Genomic DNA, 23550 nt, shown 5'->3' with positions numbered 1-23550 from the left:
TCTTAGAGATAAATTCATCTCACCAAGAATTCAGGCAAATTGTACAACATAAGTGCAATAAAGGGAGTGCTGGAGGAAATATATTTATAGTGAATATATGTACAGCAAATCATTTAATCTGCAGGGAGAGTAATGGGTGGGAGTCTTGATGGAAGAATGAGTAAGGCGACAACACACAGACATCAGCATCTACAAACCTCCTTGTACCCAACAAACTCCTCTAGACAAGTTTGGACCAGACTCGCAGGGGCACGAGGGGGATTTACAAAAGTGGGGCTTTCCAAAAAGTGCTGCTGTACAGTTGGAAAGCCTATGGTAGCCAAGCACAAAGTGTTCTCAAGAAAAACATGTCAAAACGACGTTTTCTTCCACTGCTAAGAGAATATATTATTTTCACTATAGAACAACTGTGAGTTCTGTGAGTCAATGGTAGAGAGAACGTTCACATCTTCTAGTCCTGCACTTTTTCTTTTTTAAATAAATTTTATTTTTTATTTGCTTTTAGAGGGAAGGGAGGGAGAAAGAGAGGAAGAGGAACATCAATTGGTTGCCTCTCACACACCCTCAACTGGGAACCTGGCCCACAACCCAGGCCTGTGCCCTGACTGGGAATCAAACCTGGAACCTTTTGGTTCACAGGCCGGCACTCAATCCACTGAGCGACACGAGCCAGGGCTTAGTACTGAACTTCCTCTTCCAACAGTTCTTGGAATGCTAGCAATCAAGATTCTCTAGCAGATCCCTGGTTTCTTCCACAACTCCACACTCATCTGGAATTAAAAACATCACCATCTACTTACACCCCAAAGGTGTCTGTAATTCCCATGAGAAGATAACCATTTAAAACAAAAAAGAGCACACTTGTACACCTTTTCTTTTTCCTTTTCCCAAGTACCAATCACACCACCGTATGTACGTGTAAGTGCTCAACAGATTACTGTTGGGAATTAATAAATTCCATCAGACATTTTTCCCTAACACCTGCACAATAGTGTTGGGTTTACAAAATACAGTTCCAATAGCTTAATGCCTTTTCTTAGTCCTGCGTGGATGCTGTCAGCAGGCTTTTGAATGTATACGAAGTAAAAGTACCCAGGCTAAAAAGAACCGAGGTTATTAGCAAAGGCTCACTCTGGAGTTGTTTCATTTCAATGACACTTTGTGACCTCACGCTCTCATAAAGAAGTAAGCTATCCTTCCTTTGTGCTCTGACTGCACGCTGGTACTGGGACGTCTGTTACAACATCTGCAGTGTTTAAATAACATCTAAGCCACTAGGTAACATTCCCTCTGTATGCCGAAAGAGTCCCGGCACATAGTGAGCACTCTGTAAGACCCGTTAAGTGAATAAAAGTTATAAACAAATGTATGCGTTTCTGCATAATTTACATACAAACTAAAAATGCCCCGTGCTTTTCCTGCTTGTCTAAAAACGTTCTAGGTACATACCTGTCCTCTTTATTGACTTGAGAATAATATGACCTCTGTCTGATTGCAGAATAGAAGGAGAAAGCCTCATTCAGATAGCTGGTCTCAGATGTGCGTAAGCTATGAGAAAACAGAATCTTTCAATCTGACACTGTCTCGAATTCTTCACCACGATCAATGCTTGTTCCATTATCCCCCTATTCCTCCACATGGGGGCATGGGAATGACTGTCCTAAATTCAAATTGGCAAAGCAATATGCATATCACTGTTAAAATATATAAAAATAGTGATAGTGATATTTAGAAAATACCTCCCCACCACTCCCAAGCCCTATTGGATGGCAACTCAAAGTACACATTATTCTCCTTCTTCAAAGGGACTCTCCAAACAGCCTTCCACCAGGTTAAAACCGTCCGCCGAGGGCAGACCTTTCATGAGCCTCCCCACGTCCATACACGGTCACTTGTTCTTTGACTCATTCTTTCACTTCTTTTCTCACAGGATTCAGAAATGGACTAATCCATATCAATCTTTAGAAGATGCTGATAAATTGGGTTCTTTGTTTAAAGAACTGGGTGTAAGAGGTGAAGGGATTAAGAAGTGCAAGTTGATAGTTACAGAGCAGCCATGGGAATGTAAAATACGGCACAGGAAATATGGCCAATAATATTGTAATGACTATGTCTGGTGCCAGGTGGGTGCTGGAAATATCGGGGACACTTTGTAAAGCATACAATTATCTAATCACTATGCCATACACCTAAACCAATACAAAATAATACTAACGGTAAACTGCAATTGAAAAATTAAAAAATAAATTAAAATAGCAAAAAGCAACATTTGTAGTTTACAAAAGACTTCTTAAAGGAATATGCTACCCAAGAGAGTGATTTTAATGGTGAGAATATTGAGTGATGTGCCAAAGGATGGGAAGAGGCAGGGGTGTCTGGCCTATCAGGTTACAAATGGTCTGAGCTTTTCTGTGGTACCCCTGCCGCCACTTCGTGAGAATGAGATTTAGAGTCCTAAAGAGTCCTCTTCTTTCCAGAACTCATGGAGGGGACTACCCAGATGCTCTCACTCCAAGGAGATTATCAGAATTATCCTTACCTACTTCATACAACCCTTTTAGACACATCCTCCAAGTACCAGTTATAAAATATCCTGAAAACCACTCATCCAAACATACAAGTTATGGTCTGTCTCGCACAGTTTCTTTGAGGTTTAAGTGAAGCCATTAAGAACTAGAAATTCATTTCTCTAGTACCAAGATCATACTCCTTGAAGTTATAAATGAGTCTGACCAAATGAACTGTTTGGAAGGTGAGCCTTTGAAGCAAATAATGTTACTTTGATTATGGAAGGTCATTTCATAATGCTGTCTTAAATAATCTGATCTAAATTATTAGGGTTTCATTTGTAACTCCTTAGTTTTCCTCCCAATCAAATAAGTATATCATGCATACTTCCGCATGCTGTGCATAACTCAGGACAATGCTTGATTTTTCCACATGCAATTCACTTACTAATAATGGTAGTATAGCTGCCCAATCTTAGAAGCAATTTCCCCTATTTGCCACCGCTTCAAGCCATACCGATTATCCAAGACTTGTCTGTTTTATATAGAAAATAAGAAAATAAAATAAGAGACTATAATTTTCAAAAATAACCACATCTACAAACTTAATAGGATAAAATAACACCCAATTCAGCATGAAATTTTAAATTCGTGAATTCGAATTCATGAATTTTTCATGAGATTTCAACAAAATCATTCAATTAAATTCAAAAAGCATTTATAAAATGTCTATTTAAAGTAAGTTGAAATATAAAAAAGAAACTTCTTTGAGCTATACTCATGAATATTAGAAGCATAAATAACCACAAATTGTTTTGGCCAATAAACAACACCTATTTAGAAAGAAACCACAAATCAGTCAAGCTATGTTAGACTCAGTCTGAACTGTTTCAGTTATATATAGTCTTTAGAAATCCAATAAGAACACTACATTCCAAAACCTCAAGTAAGCAAGAAAAAAATCAATTTGTTTTCATTTGGGTCATGCAGATAAAATACACCAAGATGCACCCAGAGATAAAAAGCACCAAGGTAGCAAAGGTTAAAACTGGGACTAAAGTAGAAGGGAGCCTTGCTCTCCTTTAACTACACAATTCCTTTACCGATGCTGCTGCTGGAACTTCCAGAGTTTGGTGTAAACGTCAAAAGTTCTTCCAAAATAGGACTGCCACTGCTTCTGCCCATACTGTGGCAAATCTCTGTAAGAACAAATACCCATATATTAGTTTTCAATCTCCTATGCTATTTGGAAACTAACTCTTGTGGTGATACAAACTGGATAGATTTAAATCATTTGTATTCAGGCTTTTCTTTCCTTAAAAGAAGTTATTTTCGGAGCAGAAGAGCTCAATGACAAGACTCCTGGGCATGCTCTTTCTCTTCTCCCCGCTACTGACAGCTCATTCTTAGCCTCCCATGAGTCTCTAGCACTCGCTTCCCTGTCCTGGGTGATCTCACTTGTATGCACCTAGACAGTGAGAACTTCCAACAGTTTATCTTCAGCTAAGAATTCAGCCCTTTGAAAAACATTGCTTTAGGGACCCTAGAAGTGAACACGCAGGTGGTGTTGTTCTCAACTGTTCTGCCCTCTTTCTTCCTGTAGGTGAACAGATAGCTGCCTGTCCTTGACCCTGATGGCTGTCCATGCCTCAGAGACACTTCCCTACCATGCAGAATGGGGACTGGCCATATAACTTACTTTGGCCCAAGAAATATAATTGTAAATTATCTGCACCATGTCTGAGAGGCATATTAAGAGATATCACAGGGTCAGCGTTTTCTCTTTTCCCTCTGTTGTAAGACCAAGGCAAGGCTGCTCCTCAGACTGAAACCCAGAGTAAGGCACGTTTCATGGAGCCTCAGAATGGCATACAACTCACAGCTAACCTGGGATCTAGAAATCTCTACTGCTGTGAGGCACTAAAATGTTGACGTGGTTACTGCAGCCTTATTTAGGAAAAGCCAGGAGAGAACCTGGTACCGGGAAGGGGTTACTGCCGTAACAAGCACACTACACATGGGAGACTGGCACGGAGACTGAGCGGCAAGTAACGGTTACTGAAGGCTGGAAAAACGACGACACACATCATAACCCGGCTGGACTATGTTTGCTGGCAGTAACCTGGAAGGCAGATCATGGGATTTATGAACTTGTGGATTCACAGGAAGAAGTCAAGAGACCTGCTCTTAGCTGTACTTAGCAAAATACAAGAAAGAGTGGAACTAAGAGAAAACCCACAAGTTACAGAACCTAAAATACACAACAGTTTCAAATGCATACGTGTAAACAATGTAATTTGAGAAATGCTAGTTTAAGACTGTGTCTCATCCTTAGGAAACCTCTTTATGAAAACCTGTGAATAAACATAGGAAAGAGGCCCCAAATATATCCTTTCAGCAGGACAAAACAGATCAGGGAAAAGAATCTAAGAATTTTGCTGTCTTGAAGAATTCTGATAAGCTCAAGGTATTCATAATAACGTCTAGGGCGGACAGAGAGAGAAACATGTCTCAAAATATCATGGGAATGGCTATTGGTACTTGGAAGGTAACCTGTATCAAATGAAGAGTCGAAGAGTCAACCAAATCTTTTCAGAGCTACATTGCCCAAGTCACTTGTTCTATGAAGGAACAATAATCTTATGTATTGACTACAGTGTGGAATACTTCTTATCCCAGTCTGTGACTTGTCTCATTCTTACTGATTTTTTCAGTAGTTATCAAATATATCCATGTTAATCTTTATGTGTAGTGCTTTTAATATCTTTTTAAAGAAATTCATCCATACAATAATATAGACTTTTTAAAGATCTATAGTGTTGGCTTTGAAATGAACTCTTTAATATAACCAAAAACAAATTCTATCTGATTTTGTAAAAATATCCTTCTAGCTAACATGATAGAACTACAATTGCAGTCATCAGTTTTCTCTTATACTTACGTCCCAGCTCTTTGCTTTATTCCACTGGTCCGTTTTTCTATTTTCTCATTAACATTCTGTTAATTAGCTTTATAATAAGTCTGGCATGTTTCTTCTTTTTCAGGACTGCCCTGGCTATTCTTGCTCCCTGGTACTTGCATATGAATTTTAAAATTAGCTTATCAAAAGACTAAAAATAATCCTCATGGCAGAGTTCCACGAAAGACTGAATAAACCTAAAGATCCATTTTGGGAATTAATTTTTTAAAATACATTTCATGTCAATAGTATCCCTTTACATTTATGTTACAAATATTGTCACTAAATAAATTTTACTTTTTCCATAAAGGTCATTTTACCACTTTTGTGAAAGGTGTCTATTTTTTAAGGTATGTCTTTAAAATATTGTTATGGTGGAAGGTTTCAAACACACGAAAGTGGAGAAGAGTACGATGAACCCCGTGTGCCATGACCAGCCTCACAGATTACAACTTGGGGCCAACCCTTCCACGGGGGTCACCAGACAAACCAGTGCTTTTGGTGTGGGGCTCCCCGCTCCTTCCCATGGTCCTCCTGTCTGTCTCCGTCACTTTGTCTAAATCCGTGCCCCTGTGATCACCATGAGCACTTTTCCAATTAGAAAAAGAGGTGCAGGTTGTATTTTAGAATGAATCCCCATGCCCCCTATGTCTTCCAAAATACATAAAATAGAGAAAACAAATGTTTAGGAGTAAAAGAAACTTTTAAAATAGAAATTCCCTCATTTAACCCCATTTTAACTTCCAAGAATAAAAGAAATCTTTTATCTACTTCACAAAGCTAAATAAGTTGAATGGTCTTGGTAATCTGTACAATTTATGGGAACACGAGGAAGTGGTTTATATTGTCTGGTTGTTTTGGAGGAGGGATGTCTACTGTTCTGGATTCTATACATATATAGTATTACTGTCAATTTTTCACTTACTATATTATTGGGATTTTTTCATTTTAATATATACATGTTACACTGTGTATAATACACATACATGTTTGGATTGGCAAAAAAGAGCATATATATACACACAAACCAGCTATACATGTCCTTCTTAACCTGATGAAGGAAACATAATTTCATGGAAAGGAGAGCTACAGAGCAGAAAGAAATGCAGCCCGGGTTTGTGCAGCCTTTCTCGTGCACCAGTGGGGCATCGCGCTCCTGCTGGAGGCACGTGCCCTGCAGCTCCGCAAGGCACACGCTGAGGACACGGGGCAGAAGGAGGAAACCTGGTACTATGTGTAGTTCTATCAAGCACTGACTGTTATGAAAGCCAGAGAAAGTAATGTGAAATATGACCTCTACAATCCAGGAGCTTATCGTTAGGTGGACAGAAAAGACTAAAGAAAAAATATCATATAAGTACTAAATTACATGGTACTGAGTAAAAGTAAAAGAAGAGTGTAGAGAAGAGATACATTGAGGGTTTGAGGGAAAGCTGCATGAAGACAGATTTGGATATGCACAAGGGAAAGAAGACATCATCAGAGAGAGAGCTAAACAAGATACTTAAGAGAAACAGAGGCAGGATAATGCTACCGCTGGTCAAGATGGAGGCATAGGTAAACACACTTTGCCTTCTTGTGCAACCACAGAAAGAATTACAACTACACCTCAAAACAAGTAACACCCAGAACCATCGGAAAATCTGTGTAGAAGTCCAATGACCAAAAATTTAAAGCACATTCATCTAGATGGATAGGAGGGGCAGAGAGGTGCAGAGGTGCGGTGTGGCACGGAGAGGCAGCAGTGGCAAATGGGTGGTCCCACATTCACGTGTGTGGATAAAAATTGGGAGGGATGCCCTGGGAGAAAGCGATTCCAGCCCCAGGCCAGACTGCACAGCCCCGGGTTCTAGCACCAGGAAGATAAATCCCCATTAACTTCTGGCTGTAAAGACCACTGGGGGTTGGAGCAGCAGAAGAAACTGCCAGATTTTGGGGAAATTTCAACTAAAGAGCCTGAACGATCTTAGAACGTATGCAAACCTGCCCACTCTGGTAACCATCACCATGGCAACGCTAAAAGGGTGCCAGTTGCACAGGGCGAGTGCCGGGCAAACCTCCAGAAGACAGGCAGCAGCACTTTCCCCCTTCAAACCCTCCCCAACACAGAGCCACAAAGTAGTGAAGCGTGGTGAAGCGGGTTGCCTAAGGCTTCACCCCACACAATTTACGGGTGCTTTCTCTACAATAGGCCGTGCTACTAAGACAAAGCAGCTCTACCTAATACACAGAAACAAACACAAGGAGGCTGCCAAATTGAGGAGACATAGAAAATGGCCCAAATGAAAGAGTAGGAAAAAATCCAGAAAAAGCACTAAATGAAATAGAGATAACCAACCTATCAGATGCAGAGTTCAAAACACTGGTGATCAGGATGCTCAAAGAACTCACAGCATAAAAAGTACAGCAACAGCATAAAAAAGACCCAGGAAGAAATGAAGGTTACACTAAGTGAAATAAAGAAAAAATTACATGAAACCAACAATGGAGGGGATGAAGCCAGAATTCAAATCAACATTTTGGTACATTAGGAAGAAATAAGCATTTAACCAAAACAGCAAGAAGAAAAAACAATTGAAAAAAATGAGGATAGTATAAAGGCGCCTCCAGGACATTTCCAAACATGCCAACATCCAAATAATAAGGATGCCAGAAGGAGAAGAGGAAGGGCAAGAAATTGAAAATTTCTTTGAAAAACACAACAAAAGGAAACTTCCCTAATTTTGGTGAAAGAAATAGACATACAAGTCCAGGAAGCACCAAGAGTCCCAAACAAGTTGGACCCAAAGAGGACCACACCAAGACACACCGTAATTAAAATGCCCAAGGTTAAAGATAAAGAGAGACTTTCTGAAGCAGCAAGAGAAAAGCAGAGTTACCTACAAAGGAGTGCCCATAAGACTGTCTGCTGATTTCTCAAAAGAAACTGCAAGCTAGAAAGAACTGACAAGAAATATTCAGTCATGAAAATCAAGGACCTATAACCTATATTACTCTACCCAGCAAAGCTATCATTAAAATGGAAGGGTAGATATAGTGCTTCTCAGACAAGATAAAGCTCTTGGAGTTCATCATCACCAAGCCATTATTACATGAAATGTTAAAGGAACTTATTTAAGAAAAAGATCAAAACTATGAACATTAAAATGGCAACAAACTCACAACTGTCAACAAATGAATCTTAAAAAACAAACTAAGGAAACAACCAGAATAGGAAAAGAATCATAGATACAGAGATCATTTGCAGGGTTATCACCTAGGAGGGGGTAGGGAAAGAATGGGGGGAAGGTGCAGATATTAAGAAGCATAAATGGTAGGTACAAAATAGGGGATGTTAAGAATAGTATAGGAAATGGAGAAGCCAAAGAACTTTTATACATGACACGTGAACATGAACTAAGGGGCGACTGCTGGAAGAAATGGGGTACTGGGCAGGGAGTGGGAAAAATTGGGACAACTGTAATAGCATAATCAATAAAATATATTTTTAAAAAAGAAAAAAGGCAATTAATAGCTAATAAAACTATAGCACAAGTCTCAGCCAGACCTCGCTCATTCAACTGTGGACAGACAGTGGTGGTGACCTCCCTCAAATCTGCAGTTGCCTGTCTGGCAACTAAGATGCTGGGGCATGTGGTTTTCATCTTCCAACAGGCTAACATAGGTCTGTTTACACGAGGCTGGTGGCAAGGTTCCCGAGAGCAGCAAAAGGGAAGGCAGCTCAAATGTGCATTTTTCTTTCCAAGTCTTTGCACCAAGTTTTTATGGTCCCACTGGCCAAAGCAAATCTCCTGGCCAAGCTGGGAGTCTGTGAAAGGGGATGACTTGGTGGGCATGGATATAGGGAAGGCAATGACTTTTACAATCTATCACAGAGACCTCATGCTTCTTTCTTTTTTTGAACTTTAAAAATAATATAGTGTTTTGGAAAAAAGGTATTAAGCATACAAAACAAGAAGTAAGAAAATACCCTATTGCTTCTCCCCTTGATTTTAGTACCCAGAAATATTCCCCATTAAGAATGTATTTTCTATGCATTTTATAGGAGGTTTTTGTATTCTTTCTATGGGAGTTTTTCTATTACTTTGAATAGGTGGAATCAAACAATACATAATGTTTTATAACATGCCTTTTTAATTTATGAGTATATCATTTTCTTTGATATAGAATTATATCAATATTTACTATGTACAATGTAGTACATAATGAATCACTTTTACCAATTCCTTCTGACGAACATTTATATTGCTTCTAGTAACAAACTTGAATAGTTTTGTGATATGAGTAAAAGGTAAATGTCTATAAGTGAAATTGATGAGTGGAAAAAAGATTTCTGTTTCTGTTCCAGATATTAGGAAAATGAGTAAAAGGCAAAAGGCTTTCCTACCCCAACTTTTCAGGCACACGTAAAAAAAATGAGCTAGTAATTGCATTTTTAAGTCCATTTCCATTATCCTTATAAGTAGAAACTCATTTCAAATTATAGAAATAGGTTAACTATAGGTACTAGTTTCCACATTTATTGAAAGTTTTCACCCTTTTCATGTCTCTATGGATCTCTAGTGAGAGGTTGCATTAGGAAGAACTAATCAGATGTTTAAAAGTGGAAGCTGCTGCCATAGTCTTTAAGACTCTCACCAAGTGGCTGCTGGCAGGAAGACTGTATTATTATATAAAAGCGTTAGGCAGCAAAATCACTTTCATGAGATCTGACAACGCTTGGGTGCTTCTGTAAAGATACTGTGTAAATTCTTCAGGCAAATTTTTAAGTAAGCAGTTGCCTGCAAGTTCCTTTGTTTCCAAATCTGACAAATTTAATAAACCTCAGTAATACATCTTGTTAAGGGAGAAAACAGAAGTAGAACTCAATGTTTTATGACTACATTAACTCCAGACAGTAAGTGGAAGGGTTTTAAGGGAAGCCAATTTTGCATGAGGGTTAAAAGCACAAAAAAGGTGATCTGAAAGGCTAGAACAAGGTTCCTGACCGTAAGTAACAATATACAAATATTCTCTGATTTATAGCTATGAACAATATTGGCTAAATTCTATACCATTATCCTCAAAAGAATTTAGAAAATCTATCACTCCAGCGTAAAGACTCATTATAAAGATAGGAATTTCTTTTTTTTTTTAATTTAATCCTCACCCAAGGATATGTTTATTGATTTTACAGAGGAAGAGAGAGATCGACGTGAAACAGAAACGTCAATCAGTTGCCTCCCATACCCGCCCTGACCAGGGATCAAACCTGCAACACAGGTGTGTGCCCCGACCAGGAATCGAACCCACAACCCTCTGGTGTATGGGATAACACTCCAACCACCTGAGCCAACAACCAGGGCATAATTTCTTTTTCAAAATAGGGTTTAATTTTTTTAATATCCTAAAAAGATAAGCCCTGTGATCACTCCTTTCCCTAATGAGACATATCATAAAAGCTAATATAAAAAAATTCACTATAATATGATTAGAGTCTAAAATTAAGGTACTTTATAAAGAGTTTTATATAAATTCCTCTACTATTCAGAGCTTGACTCTGGTTTTCAACTCTAAATATATCACTTGGTCATTACCACTGTCAGCAGAAATGGGAAATTAATGGTCCATAGAATTAATTTAAATGGGACTCTGTGAATTATCCTGTAAGCTAAATGACCTTATATTTCACATCCTCCAAAGACACCTGTGTTATATAAATCGGCTGCTCATATTCCCTTCCCAAGGCTTTAGAGGAAATCGAAAGTATGACCCTCAGCTCCCTGTTTCAGAATCCTCACTCTCTCACCAGAAGCTGGGAGGCTACTGCGGGAAGAACTGTGGTGCAAAGGATTAAGCCCGGATCTCGGAGGCGTTTCAAACGTAATGCTGAGAGGTCAAAACCTAGGAACTTCCTTCCAAGTTTCTACAATGCAACCCTCTGTGCCAAATTCAAGTAGCTAAGATCATGGATGCCCACCAAGTACCTCGGAATAACACTGTATTTGGAGATAGGGCCTGTAAAGAAATAATCAGGCTAAAGTGAGGCCTTTAGGGTGGGTCCTAATGCAATTTGATTCTTGTCTCTATAAGGAAGAGATCAGGACACACAGAGGGACTGCCACTGTGCCTAGAAGAAGGAGGGGGCAAGGGAGGGAAGGGAGGAGACAGTGGAGCCAACTGGTAACTTCTCAAGGCTCCTTTCCTATTTAGGAGCCAGGGCTGCCTAAAAATAGGCTTTTAAGAAGGCACTGTAGATTATTTATTCTTTAATACGAAATATTGGGAGCATATTTAATAAAAAATTACTGCAATGATCTTAATTAAAGACCACTACACTTCACTGGTGTGAGTCTCTGTAAATATGTATATACATTCATGGTCTCCGACGCTTATTGTGGCTTGGTGTAGTTGCTTCTCTGGAGTCAAATAATTAGGACTTGCAGGCCTCTGCTGTTTCAAAGCACCAAAATCATGGGTGTCAGTGGTAGATGCAGCTGTGTATCTCAAATACATGTCTCAAGATGCTGCCTTATATAATTCCACCAAGCACTCCATGCTGCTTCGTCACCATGGTAACCAGAACCCTGCAAGCACTTGGGCTTTGATCATTTTTATGACATTATTCAAAGCTATTTCTAACACTTCATTACTACTGTAACTATATGCAAGGGCTCTTACAAGCATAACACCATTCATTCAATCCATTTCTCACCTTTTAGACTATGTTTCCTTACATGGTAAGTGAAAAGAAGTTTATTTATTATGCACATATTATCAGAAGGTAATTTCATTAAAGAAAAATACATCATCAAGACAATCACACCTGGGAAATTGACAAAGCTCTGACAACTTAGGTGAACGGCTTAAAACAAGGTGAAAATGCACACTTTTAAGAGAAAATCTGTTACATCCAAATGAGACATTATGTAAAAACTCTGAGGCACTGATTGCACTTCTTCACTCTGCTATGAAGTCCAGGCGAGAGGGAGCACCGGGGGTTGCCAGGGGCTGTGTGTTCTATTTCTTTACCCAAGTACAAGCCATACGCATGTGTTCAGTCTGTACAAAAGATTATTATGTGTACCTTTCTACAGGTACATTACATGGCAATAGCAGGTTTAATCACCAGTTTGTGAACTCAAGAAAGAGGAAACACAAAGAAAAGGTAGACAAAAGATAAGCGCAAACAATGAAAAGAACGCCTGGAAAGAAGGACCAAGGTGAAAAGCTGATGCTATTCCAGCTGGATTCCCACTTCACCCCGTTTCTCCAAGTTCCTGCACTGGTACAGACCACCACCAAAGTATTTCTTGTTCTCTACAGCACTGTGATCCTGTCTTCTACTCAGATCAACACAAATATAAAGGGGGGGAAGGCAATCAAAAAAACACCTTCTTTTAATTATTCCCAAGGAAATCTCTATTTCAAAAGAAATGCACAGGAACTATCAACACTTGAAAGTAGAAAGGCGTTTAATGTGTGTACTCAAAGAGCTGGAAAGAGAACTGGAGAGTAGTGTGGCACGCGCCACATGCCCCTTCAACCTCCCACCACGGGCACCTGTCACAGACCTGCAGAACTGATAAACAGGCTTCTCCAGTGAAGGACTAATACTGAACAAAACACCTCCATTTCTATAAACAAGCACAGAAAACACACAATTCACATGCACCAGACACTGAGAAAATCAGTCCCCCAGAAGAAAGAGACCATACTGGGCACTAAGAGCAAACAGTTCCCATTTAAATAGATATATTTAAGACAGAATTTTTTATTTAATAAAAAAGATCATTTAAAATGTCTTGTTTTTACAATTTGCTTTTTTTATTCAACCACATATCACCAGCAACTTTTCATCCATATCTTACCAAAATCTTTTTTTTAAATATTTTATTTATTTATTTTTAGAGAGAGGGGAAGGGAAGGAGAAAGAGTGGGAGAGAAACATCAATGTGTGGTTGCCTCTCGTGAGTCCCCTGCTGGGAACTGGCCTGCAACCCAGGCATGTGCCCTGACTGGGAATCGAACCGCGATACTTTGGTTCACAGGCCCGCACTCAATCCACTGAGCTACACCAGCCAGGGCACCAAAATCTTTTTTAATAGTTCTGTTACATGAGGGGGTCCCCCCCAAAACCAAAATTACCTTCTAGATGGTGGGCCCTTTGTAGTACATGCAAAATGAAATAAAGAAAAATATACAGAGAACCAATAGTGAAGAGAAGGAAACCAGGACTCAAATCAACGATTTGGAACAGAAGGGAGAAACAAACATTCAACCAGAATGGAATGAAAAAACAAGACTTCAGAAAGATGAGGAGAGGCTTAGGAACCTCTGGGACAACTCTAAACATTCCAACATCCAAATCATAGGGGTGCCAGAAGGAAAAGAGGAAGACCAAGAAATTGAAACCTTATTTGAAAAAGTAACGAAGGTAGCCCTGGCTGGCGTAGCTCGGTGGATTGAGCGTGGGCCTGCGAACCAGAGTATCGCGGTTCGGTTCCCAGTCAGGGCACGTGCCTGGGTTGCAGGCCAGTTCCCGGCAGGGGACACATGAGAGGCAACCATACATTGATATTCCTCTCCCACTCTTTCTCCTTCCCTTTCCCTCTCTCAAAAAATAAATAAAATATTTTTTAAAAAAAAGTAATGAAGGAGAACTTCCCCAATTTGGCAAAGTAGATAGACTTCTAGAAAGTTGAAGGACACAACTCAAATGACATTTCAAGAACATGAACTAAAACAATCATTTTTATTTATTTTTAAAGATTTAATTTATTTATTTTTAGAGAGCTGGGAAAGGGAGGGAGAAAGAGAGGGAGAGAAACATCAGTGTGTGGTGCCTCTCACACAACCCCTAATGGGGATCTGGCTGGCAGCCTAAGCATGTGCCCTGACTGGGAATCGAACCAGCAATCATTTCAGGCTGGCAGTCAATCCATGAGCCACATCAGCCAGGGCAAACAATTCGTTTTTAGATAACAGGTGTTTTTGGTACCATATACTGTCATCATATGGCCAAAGGATGAAGTGTTTGAAAGTAATTTATCAACTGTGGAACGCTGTGCGGAAATGTGTTCTAGTCTCAGTAGTTTCAGACTGACCTCGGTCCAGCCAGGAAGCTCTAGCAGGAGACGACTTGAGCTTTACGACTCACTTATGTTTTAGAATCAGGAATTATTAGAAAAATAATTCCTTTTTGAGAAGAGAAATGCCACTGCTAAATTAAATATGCTTCTCAGATATAGTGAAAAATTCATTTCCATTTAATAAACACATGAAGATTTCTAGTGAATGTCTTAGAATATGTAGAGAAGCTAGTCAACTTTAGGTCAAATACTTATACCTAGTTTTTAAAAAAGCAGAATTGCAAAAAACATTGATAAGAAATGGCAAGATGAAACACATTAGCACATGGTGGACCAATCTGATCCATTTTCGAAAATGCTGAGAAAAAGAAGGGAAATGAAAATCAAACCAGAGTAGGTGACTACAGAGAACTTAAGAGTACATAATCAGTCTTTTTTTAAAATATATTCTTACAATTTATTTATTTTTATTTATCTTTAGAGGAGGAAGGGAAGGAGGGAGAGAAATGTCAATGTATGGTTGCCTCTTGTGTATCCCCTGCTGGGAACTGGCCTGCAACCCAGGCATGTGCCCTGACTGGGAATTGAACCGGTGACTCTTTGATTCGCAGGCCTGCTCCCAATCCACTGAGCTACACCAGCCAGGGCTCAAAATTTTATTTATTTTTAGAGAGAGAGGAAGGGAGGGAGAAAAAGAGGGAAACATCAATGTATCGTCTCTCACGTGGCCTCCACTGGGGACTTGGCCACACTCAATCCACTGAGCTACACCAGCCCGGGCCATATATTCAGTCTTAGCAGTATAAGTATTAACAAGGAAGAAGATAAAAATGAAAGGAATAATAAAAAATTGAAATTTTTTTTCTGATAAAAAATGCCTAAGACCTCATACCAAACTGAAAAATGAACTCAAAATGATTCACAAACCTAAATGTCAGAGGGAAAACCATAAAACTCTTAGAAGAAAACATAGGAGTAAATCTTGGTGACCTCAGGTTAGGCAATAATTTTTTTTAGATATGACAACAGAAGAACAAATGATGAAAGCGAAGAATGACAAGTGAACGTCATTAAAATTAAAAGCTTTTGTGTTTTCAGGACACCATCAAGAAATGAACAGATACCCAAACAATGTTAAAATATGTATTTGCAAATCATTATATCTTACAAGGGGCCTGTGTCTAGAATACAAAGAGAACTATGACTTAAAAATAAAGAAATAACCCAATTTCAAAAATGGTCAAAGAATTAGAATAGACATTTCTACACGAAAGACATAAAAATGGCCAACGAGCACATGAAAAGATACTCAACACCATTAGTCATTAGGGAAACGCAAATCAAAACAACGCTGAGATACCACTTCACATCCACTCGGATGGTTATCATCAAAAAGGCAGGCAAGGACAGGGGCTGCTGAGGATGTGCAGGAAATGGAACCCCCACACATTGCTGGTAACACAGTAACCTCTTTGAAAAAGTCTGGAAGTTCCTCTGAATGTTAGACACAGAGAACCATGTAACCCAGCAAGTTCACTTCTAGGTGTTACCCGAGAGAAATGCAAACATATGTCCACGTAAAACCTTGTACACATTTGTGTACAAGGTTTCATAGCAATATTGTTCCTAACAGCCAAAAAGAGCAAAGTAACTTGAATGTCCATCAACTGATGACTGGATAAACAAAATGGGGTAAATCTGTACAATGGAATATTAATATGTAACAAAAGGAATGACATACTGATAACCTGTTTACTACACAGATGAACCTCAGAATTATTATATTTAGTGAAAGAAGCCAATCACAAGAAAGTACATATTACATGATTCTACTTATATAAAATGTTTAAAATATGTAAATCCATAGACAGAGAAAGCAGATTAGCAGTTTGGGGGCCAAGAGAAATGAAGAATCTCTGTTAATGGGTATGGTGTTTCTTTGAGGGGTAATTAAATGTTCTAAAATTAGATTGTGGTGACCTTATTATCTTTATAATTGTAAACATTTTTAAAAAGATACTAACTTTAAAAATAAACTGCCAGTACAGTTTCCAACACAGGGGTGGAAATATAATTCAATTATAAAACATAAAAAAGTTTGCATTTTTACCCAGGAATGAACTGTAAATTAAAATAACTATCTTTATAATCATTGACTCATATAAAAAATTTCAAAAATGAACCCTATTTCACCTATATCAAGAATTTATTTATGAATAGAACTACGCTAATTAATGAAGCTTTAGGTCTGAGGCAAGTCAATATGCTAAGAATCTTAAGAACTGTAATATGGGCTAAATCACTTACATAGAACAGTACAAAATTATTTACCCACAGTGCACAAGAACACACAATCAAAGACATTTGGACAAACGTGTATATAGTTTCTGCTACCAGTCCATTCAGGGCATGTACAACTAAAATAAAAATAACACTGTCTAAAACACTCTGTCATTGCTTTAGTCAACAGATACTGCATCCTAAGAAAAAGAAGAAACAAAGAAACAAGCAAAGAAGTGTAAAGACGGCAGCAGGAGCGAGGACCACACTTGCCTGCACTGTGCATTTGCAGGCTCCTTTGCCCTCAGTACCCCAATGCATAAAATCAGGTGTAAATAGGATATAGTGTGGACTAATATCCATAAAACCATCAAACAAAAGAGTTCTCCTTGAGTAAAAACAATCCTCTTTTCCTATTGTTTTTCATCTGAGAATGAAGAAATTTATGTAACATTCCATCCATAACATTTGGAGTTACTACATATTGGACATGGGAAAAAACACACAGAACGAGAGAACGTTTAGATAGCAAGAGTCCACTAACCTTAACCCATTGAACAGTTGTTTAGACTTATCCAGAAGGTAACAAAAATCTGTAACTGTTTTCCTCTCTCCCTGCGGGATGTCATCTTCAGCACCTCCAGAGGACATGATTTCTTTAAGAGCAAATTCAGTCCTGTAAGAAAACATGTGTCCATTTACCAAGTAGGTGAAAAAAAGAGAGAAACAGACCTTAGTTATATCATCTTGATAGCATTTTTTTCAAGATAGAGAATTCTTCTGATTACAAACAAACCATTAATTTAAGTGTGCCCTGGCTGGTGTGGCTCAGTGGATTGAGTGCTGGCATCAAACCAAAGGGCTGATTCCCAGTCAGGGCACATTCCTGGGTTGCAGGCCAGGTCCCCAGTAGAGGGCGTGCAAGAAGCAACCACACACTGGTGTTTCTCTTTCTCCTTTCCTTCCCCTCTCTATAAAAATAAATAATAATAATAAAAATAATTTAAGTGTAAGATGGTGTGGGAGAACAGAAACCTCATGTTGTTGATGGGACTGAAAACTGGTACATCCATATTGGAAAGCAATTTTTAGAATAGTCTTTAATGCAATAAATATTACTTAAATGACTATTATGTTCCAGGTCCTGCTTTACTTGGTTAAGAATGAAAAACGTTGATCTTCTGACCTAGTTATCTATCTGACCCATTCTATAAATCTGTCTAGGAAAATAACCCTACAAATGGAAAACACGTTACCAATAAAGATTTTATTTCAGTATCATAATATTTAAAAACTGAAGCCCTGGCTGGCGTAGCTCAGTGGATTGAGCGCGGGCCTGCGAACCAGAGTATCGCGGTTCGATTCCCAGTCAGGGCACATGCCTGGGTTGCAGGCCAGTTCCCGGCAGGGGACGCATGAGAGGCAACCACACATTGATGTTTCTCTCCCACTCTTTCTCCTTCCCTTCCCCTCTCTCGAAAAATAAATAAAGAAAATATTAAAAAAAAAACAAAAAAAAAAACTGATACCAACCTAAAAGAACCACGAAGGGAAATAGTCAAGTACTTCATGGGATACTAATGACTACTCTCTACCATATCGCTAACTCATGATTAGATTTAGATGGTAAGGCAATGATACGGGCACATCTTGGTATAAAAGGGGTATAAAAATCACAGCCACACAGGGAGGTATATTTTAAAGCTGTATTTTACTGAACCCAAACTCTTTTCATGTATGGTCAGACATGGTAATCAGCCATTTTAAAAACAAGTCGCTGGACAGTACATGTAGTGAACCCACGCTAAGTGACAACAAAACATTCGTGTTCACACATGCATGGAAGTCCCTGGGACGACACAGGGGCATCTGGCCCCAGTGCAGGGTGAACAGCAAGGCAGAGCAGCCCAGGGCTGGGCACCGGGGATGGCAGTTAGGGTGTGGTGCAGTTGCTTTGGCAAATATTTTTCTCTCCAGCACTGCCCGGTACAGGCCACTGCTGTTGCAACACAGGGGGACTGTCAGCAAGCCTGGAGCTGTCAGGGGTCACAGGGTGACAAGCCTACGGGTGGCAGTGGCCCAGACGGCACTGGGTGCTCACGGCAAGCCCAAAGTCCCCTCTTCCCACCACCTCCTTCCAAATCCTGTGGACTACGGTTTTTAAGAGAAAAAGCAGATCTTGAAAAGTGCTGAGTCTGGGAAGGGGTTTCACTCTAATGACCCTGGGTGTGGCCTCTCCTCCCTCCCACCACCAACCTCCCCCCGTGACCCCGGACAGGCACAGTTAGGCACACACTGGGCAGCAGCCTTGTCCACCCAGCTCCATGGACCTCATGAGCCACGGTGGCTGAGATCTCCAGGCTATAGGAGCTCTCAGAAGAAACAGAAAATAAAAATTTAAACAAATTGAGGCTGACGGCTCTGGAGGACAGCTGGGGAGGATCAAGCAAAAAAAAAAGAAAGAAAGACCCTCATGGACATGGACAACACTGTGGTGACTGTTGGGGGTCGGTGGAGGTGGAAAAGGGTGCAGGGGGATAAATCGTATGGGAGGCATCACGTATCAAATTGATTGGGATTACAAGCCAAAAAATAAAATAAAATAAACAAATTCAATAAGGAAGGACACTAGAAATAAAGCAGGAAGAAACATCATAATGAAGCAAATAAAATACAGAGTATGTAAAATACAATCACTGAAATAAACTTAATAGATGAATGGATTGAAGAAGAAAGGACATAATTGAACAAATTAATAAGCTAAAATGCTGGGTTTAAGGCTCTCTGCCAAAAGACAGTAGGAAGACATAAAACATGTAACAGAAAAATGAAGACATAAGGAACAGAGAAATGAAGGAAATCCGCACCCACACAACAGTGTATTTATAGAAAGAGAGGAAAAAATACTTGAAGGTGATGAATATTTCCAGACATAAATTTCTGTAAACTTCCCAGAATTAGAGAAAATGCAAGACCTCAAACTAAAAGGACACAAAGAACATTTTTTTAAAAAGATAATTCCACAGCTAGAAACCGTAAAGTGAAACTTAAAATTCCAGAGAAGCCCTCTCTCCTTCTGAAGATTCTGGTCCTATAGCCACTGGGGGGCGCAAAGCATGGCCGGGTCCACACAGGGCAGCCTGGTGGTGGAGGTGGAGATGAAGGTGGAGTCAGAGTCGGAGTTGGATGCTGGGGAGCCCACCCCACCCACACAAGGGCAGGCTTGGCGGGGATGTGAGAACTGCAGGGGTCAGCAGCAGGGCATCCATGAGGCGGGGCAACTGGCAGAGGGAGTGAGAGTCTGAGCAGTGTGAGGGGGCGGCTGTACCAGGCAGGGTTCGAGGCAGCAATGGACTTGGCATGCACAGGAGGATTCATCAAGTAAGAAAATCTATGAAAGACCACTGCACCCAGGGTTCTTTCTGCAAAAGCAGGAAGATGCAAATACGGAAAGGAAGAAGGTTGGAATGAACCCTGTGGATGGAAATGGCAGGTATGAATGAACTAATATAAATTTTAAGATATGAACATATATGTGAGGTGTGCATACACATGTGTAAACACAAGCATGCACAAACATGATCTCTAGCTCTGTAGATCTGCCTACTGAGAGGGCCTCTGAGCAGTGACCACCTTCACTCCCCAATGGTAAGAACATACCTAGTTGCACTCAAATCTTGGGGCCATACAGTTAAAACTACACAACTGACTATATTCTCGGTGCAGCACTTTATATGCCCGTGACCAACTTCAATCACAGGCAGTTTGTACTTCCTAATCCTTCTGCTGCCTGGCTACCATCTGGCAACCATCAATTTGTTCTCTGCATCTATGAGTTTGTTTCTGTTTTGCTGTGTTTGTTTTGCTTTTTAGGTTTCACATATACAAAGTCATATAGTATTTGTCTGACTTATTTCACTTAGCATAATACTAAGTCCATCCACGTTGTTGCAAATGGCAAGATTTCATTCATTTTTTTAAAATATTTTATTTATTTATCTTTAGAGGGGAAGGGAAGGAGAGAGGGAGAGAAATATCAATGTATGGTTGCCTTTTGTGCATCCCCTGCTGGGAACTGGCCTGCAGGGAACCGGCCTGCAACCCAGGCATGTGCCCTGACTGGGAATTGAACTGCAACTGTCTGGTTGGCAGGCCCACGCTCAATCCACTGAGCTACACCAGCCAGGGCTCATTCATTTTTTTATGGCCAAGTATAATACTATCCCATTGTGTACATATAGCATATATTCTTTATCCATTCATCTACTGATGGAACACTTAGGTCCACATCTTGGCTATTGTACATAATGCTACAATGAACACTGGTTTTCAAATTAGTGCTTCCGATTTCTTTAAGATTTCATTTATATATTTATTTGTGGAGAGAGGGGGAGGGAGGGAGAAAGAAAGGAAGGGAAAAAAATACTGATGCGCAGGAGATATCAGTAAACTGACTGGTTGCCTCTCACATGGCCCCAGCTGAGGACCTGGTCTGCAACCCCGGCAGGTGCCCTGACCGGGAATCAAACCGGCAACCTTCTGGCTCACAGGCCTGTGCTCAATCCACTGAGCCACACCAGCCGGGCAGTACTGTCTTTAGATAAATACCCAGAAGTAGGATTGCTGGGTGTATAGTAGTTCTATTTTTAATTTATTCTTTTTTCTTTTTAAATTACAGTTGATATACAATATTATTTTAGTTTCAGGTGTACAATTTTAATTTTTGAGGACTCTCCATGCTGTTTTCCACAGGGGCCACACCAGTTCACAACGCCACCGACAGTGCACGAGGGTTGCTTCTCTTCCACGTCCTTGCCAACACATCCTTTGTTGTCTTTTAAACACTAGCCATTCTGTGACTTATTCTTGAATAAAAAGACTGGAAGGAAGGGAGCGAGGGGGGAAGGAGGGAAAGAGGGAGGGAAAGAGGCACACCAAACCCAGATGGTTTTCTAAATTTTAAAGCAAATATTTAAAAAACATATTAACATTGAATATATAATACTTTACTCCCTACCCTCATTTTAAATATTATTTATTTATTTATTTTTAGAGAGAGGGGAAGGGAAGGAGAGAGAGTGGGAGAGAAACATCACTGTGTGGTTGCCTCTCACATGGCCCCCACTGGGGACCTGGCCCGCAACCCAGGCATGTGCCCTGACTAGGAATCGAACCAGCGACCCTTTGGTTCACAGCCTGTGCTCAATCCACTGAGCTACACCAGCCAGGGCACCAACCTTCATTTTAATAACACTAACATAGCCCTGACACCTAGAAAAGCAATTAAAAAAGCAAAATTACAAGCCAAAGTCCATATTACATAAACAGTTGTTATGGCTTCAAATGTTTGTCACATTAATAGATATGTCATTGATATTTTAATATAACAACAAACACAATCTCACTGGTTTACCAAAAAAATGGTAAATTAAGGCCTATGAAGGAAATAAAAACTAGTATGTATCAGTGTCAATTACGTGGGGAAATACACATGGAAATCTATAAACAAGGTCAGTTCTATTGGCAATCATGGGAAACATGTGTGTAAACATACCGCATGGGTAAGAATAAAAGTAGCTTTGTTGTGCGTCGAACTGTGCCCCCCCAATAGCTATGATGAAGTCCTAACTCCCTGTACCTGTTTACAGACAGAGTTAAGATGTAAGTTAACATGAGGTCATACTGAAACACAGTGAGTCCTTAGTCCGCTGTGACTGGTGTCCTTTATGAGCCAAGAGGGAGAGATGCAGAGACAGACAGACACCCACAGAGAGGAGAAGGCCACGGGAAGACACGCGGAGGGAAGACGGCCACGTGAAGAATTCTACAGCGGCAGGTCAAGGGGCGCCAAGGACTGCTGGCGCCCAGCAGACGCTGCGGAAGAGACACAGAACAGATTCTCCCTTGCGCTTCTAAAAAGGAACCAACTTGTGCAAGCACCTTGATCTTGGACTTCTGGCCTCTTGACGCGTGAGAGCACAAATTCCTGTTGTGTTTAGCCAGTCTGAGGAAAGCAATCGTGCAGGAGAAAGTCCTGACGCAGAGCATGGGCTCTGTGCACAAGTGAAGGAACAGAGAGCAGGACGACCGCTCAAAGGCCTGTTCTGCTCAACACAGAGCATCTGACAAATTCCTGACCTGCCTTGTTGGCAGTTTCTTTTCATGGGAAGTCTCTTGACAAAGCAACAAGAGAGACTGCTACTCTGGATTTAATTCTGAGTAAGTGGTTCAACAGGAAATATGAAAAAGAACTTCCGGTCAAGACACAGGCATAGGTAGATATGCCTGCACAACCAGGAAAAGAATCACAATTAACCTTACAAGAAAAAAACGCCTGCAACTGCCAGAAAATCAAACGGCATGGAAGTCCGACAACCAAGAGTCTGAAGAACCGTTCATCTAGGCAGGTGGGGGGCTGGGGTCGGGGAGTGGGGCCGAGAGGACGTGGCGTGGCACGGAACCGGCAGCCCCACATTCACGTGTACCGGAGAAAGGCCGGGAGGGACGCGGCACAGTGGTGTAAGAACGGCAGTTAGTCGGCCACCTAAAACACTGACTATCAACAAGACACAAACAGGGGCTGTGTACGAGGCTAAATAGGGCAGGACATACATAAAAAACGAAAGAAACCGTCAAAAGTATGCACCCTAGAGAATAAGGTGGAGAAACATGACCTGAAGCAGCCCACAGCTGAGCAGTCACAAAAAAAGTCTCTGGTGCAGAACCCACAGAA

General features: G+C 40.3%; 1 protein-coding gene across 5 annotated transcripts in view; it reads right to left on the bottom strand.

Moving 5' to 3' along the window:
* Positions 1–23550, bottom strand: part of SCAI (suppressor of cancer cell invasion) — a 106675-nt gene that overhangs the window by 43968 nt on the left and 39157 nt on the right. For 2 of the 5 annotated variants that reach the window (XM_053667739.1, XM_053667743.1), the window contains exons 3-6: positions 17362–17493; positions 3611–3706; positions 2956–3042; positions 1450–1548 (exon numbers count right to left, since the gene is read on the bottom strand). In XM_053667739.1, coding sequence (XP_053523714.1) covers positions 1450–1548; positions 2956–3042; positions 3611–3706; positions 17362–17493 — 414 coding nt within the window. The remainder of the gene's footprint in view (positions 1–1449; positions 1549–2955; positions 3043–3610; positions 3707–17361; positions 17494–23550) is intronic. The other 3 variants (XM_053667740.1, XM_053667741.1, XM_053667742.1) reach the window with 3 other exon arrangements.

Source organism: Artibeus jamaicensis, unplaced genomic scaffold (assembly GCF_021234435.1).
Source record: "Artibeus jamaicensis isolate MK-2021 breed Jamaican fruit bat unplaced genomic scaffold, CSHL_Jam_final contig_471, whole genome shotgun sequence".
In the NCBI taxonomy this organism is placed as follows: domain Eukaryota; kingdom Metazoa; phylum Chordata; class Mammalia; order Chiroptera; family Phyllostomidae; genus Artibeus; species Artibeus jamaicensis.
The sequence above is the reverse complement of the archived record's forward strand: the minus strand, read 5'-3'. Positions and strand labels throughout refer to the sequence as shown.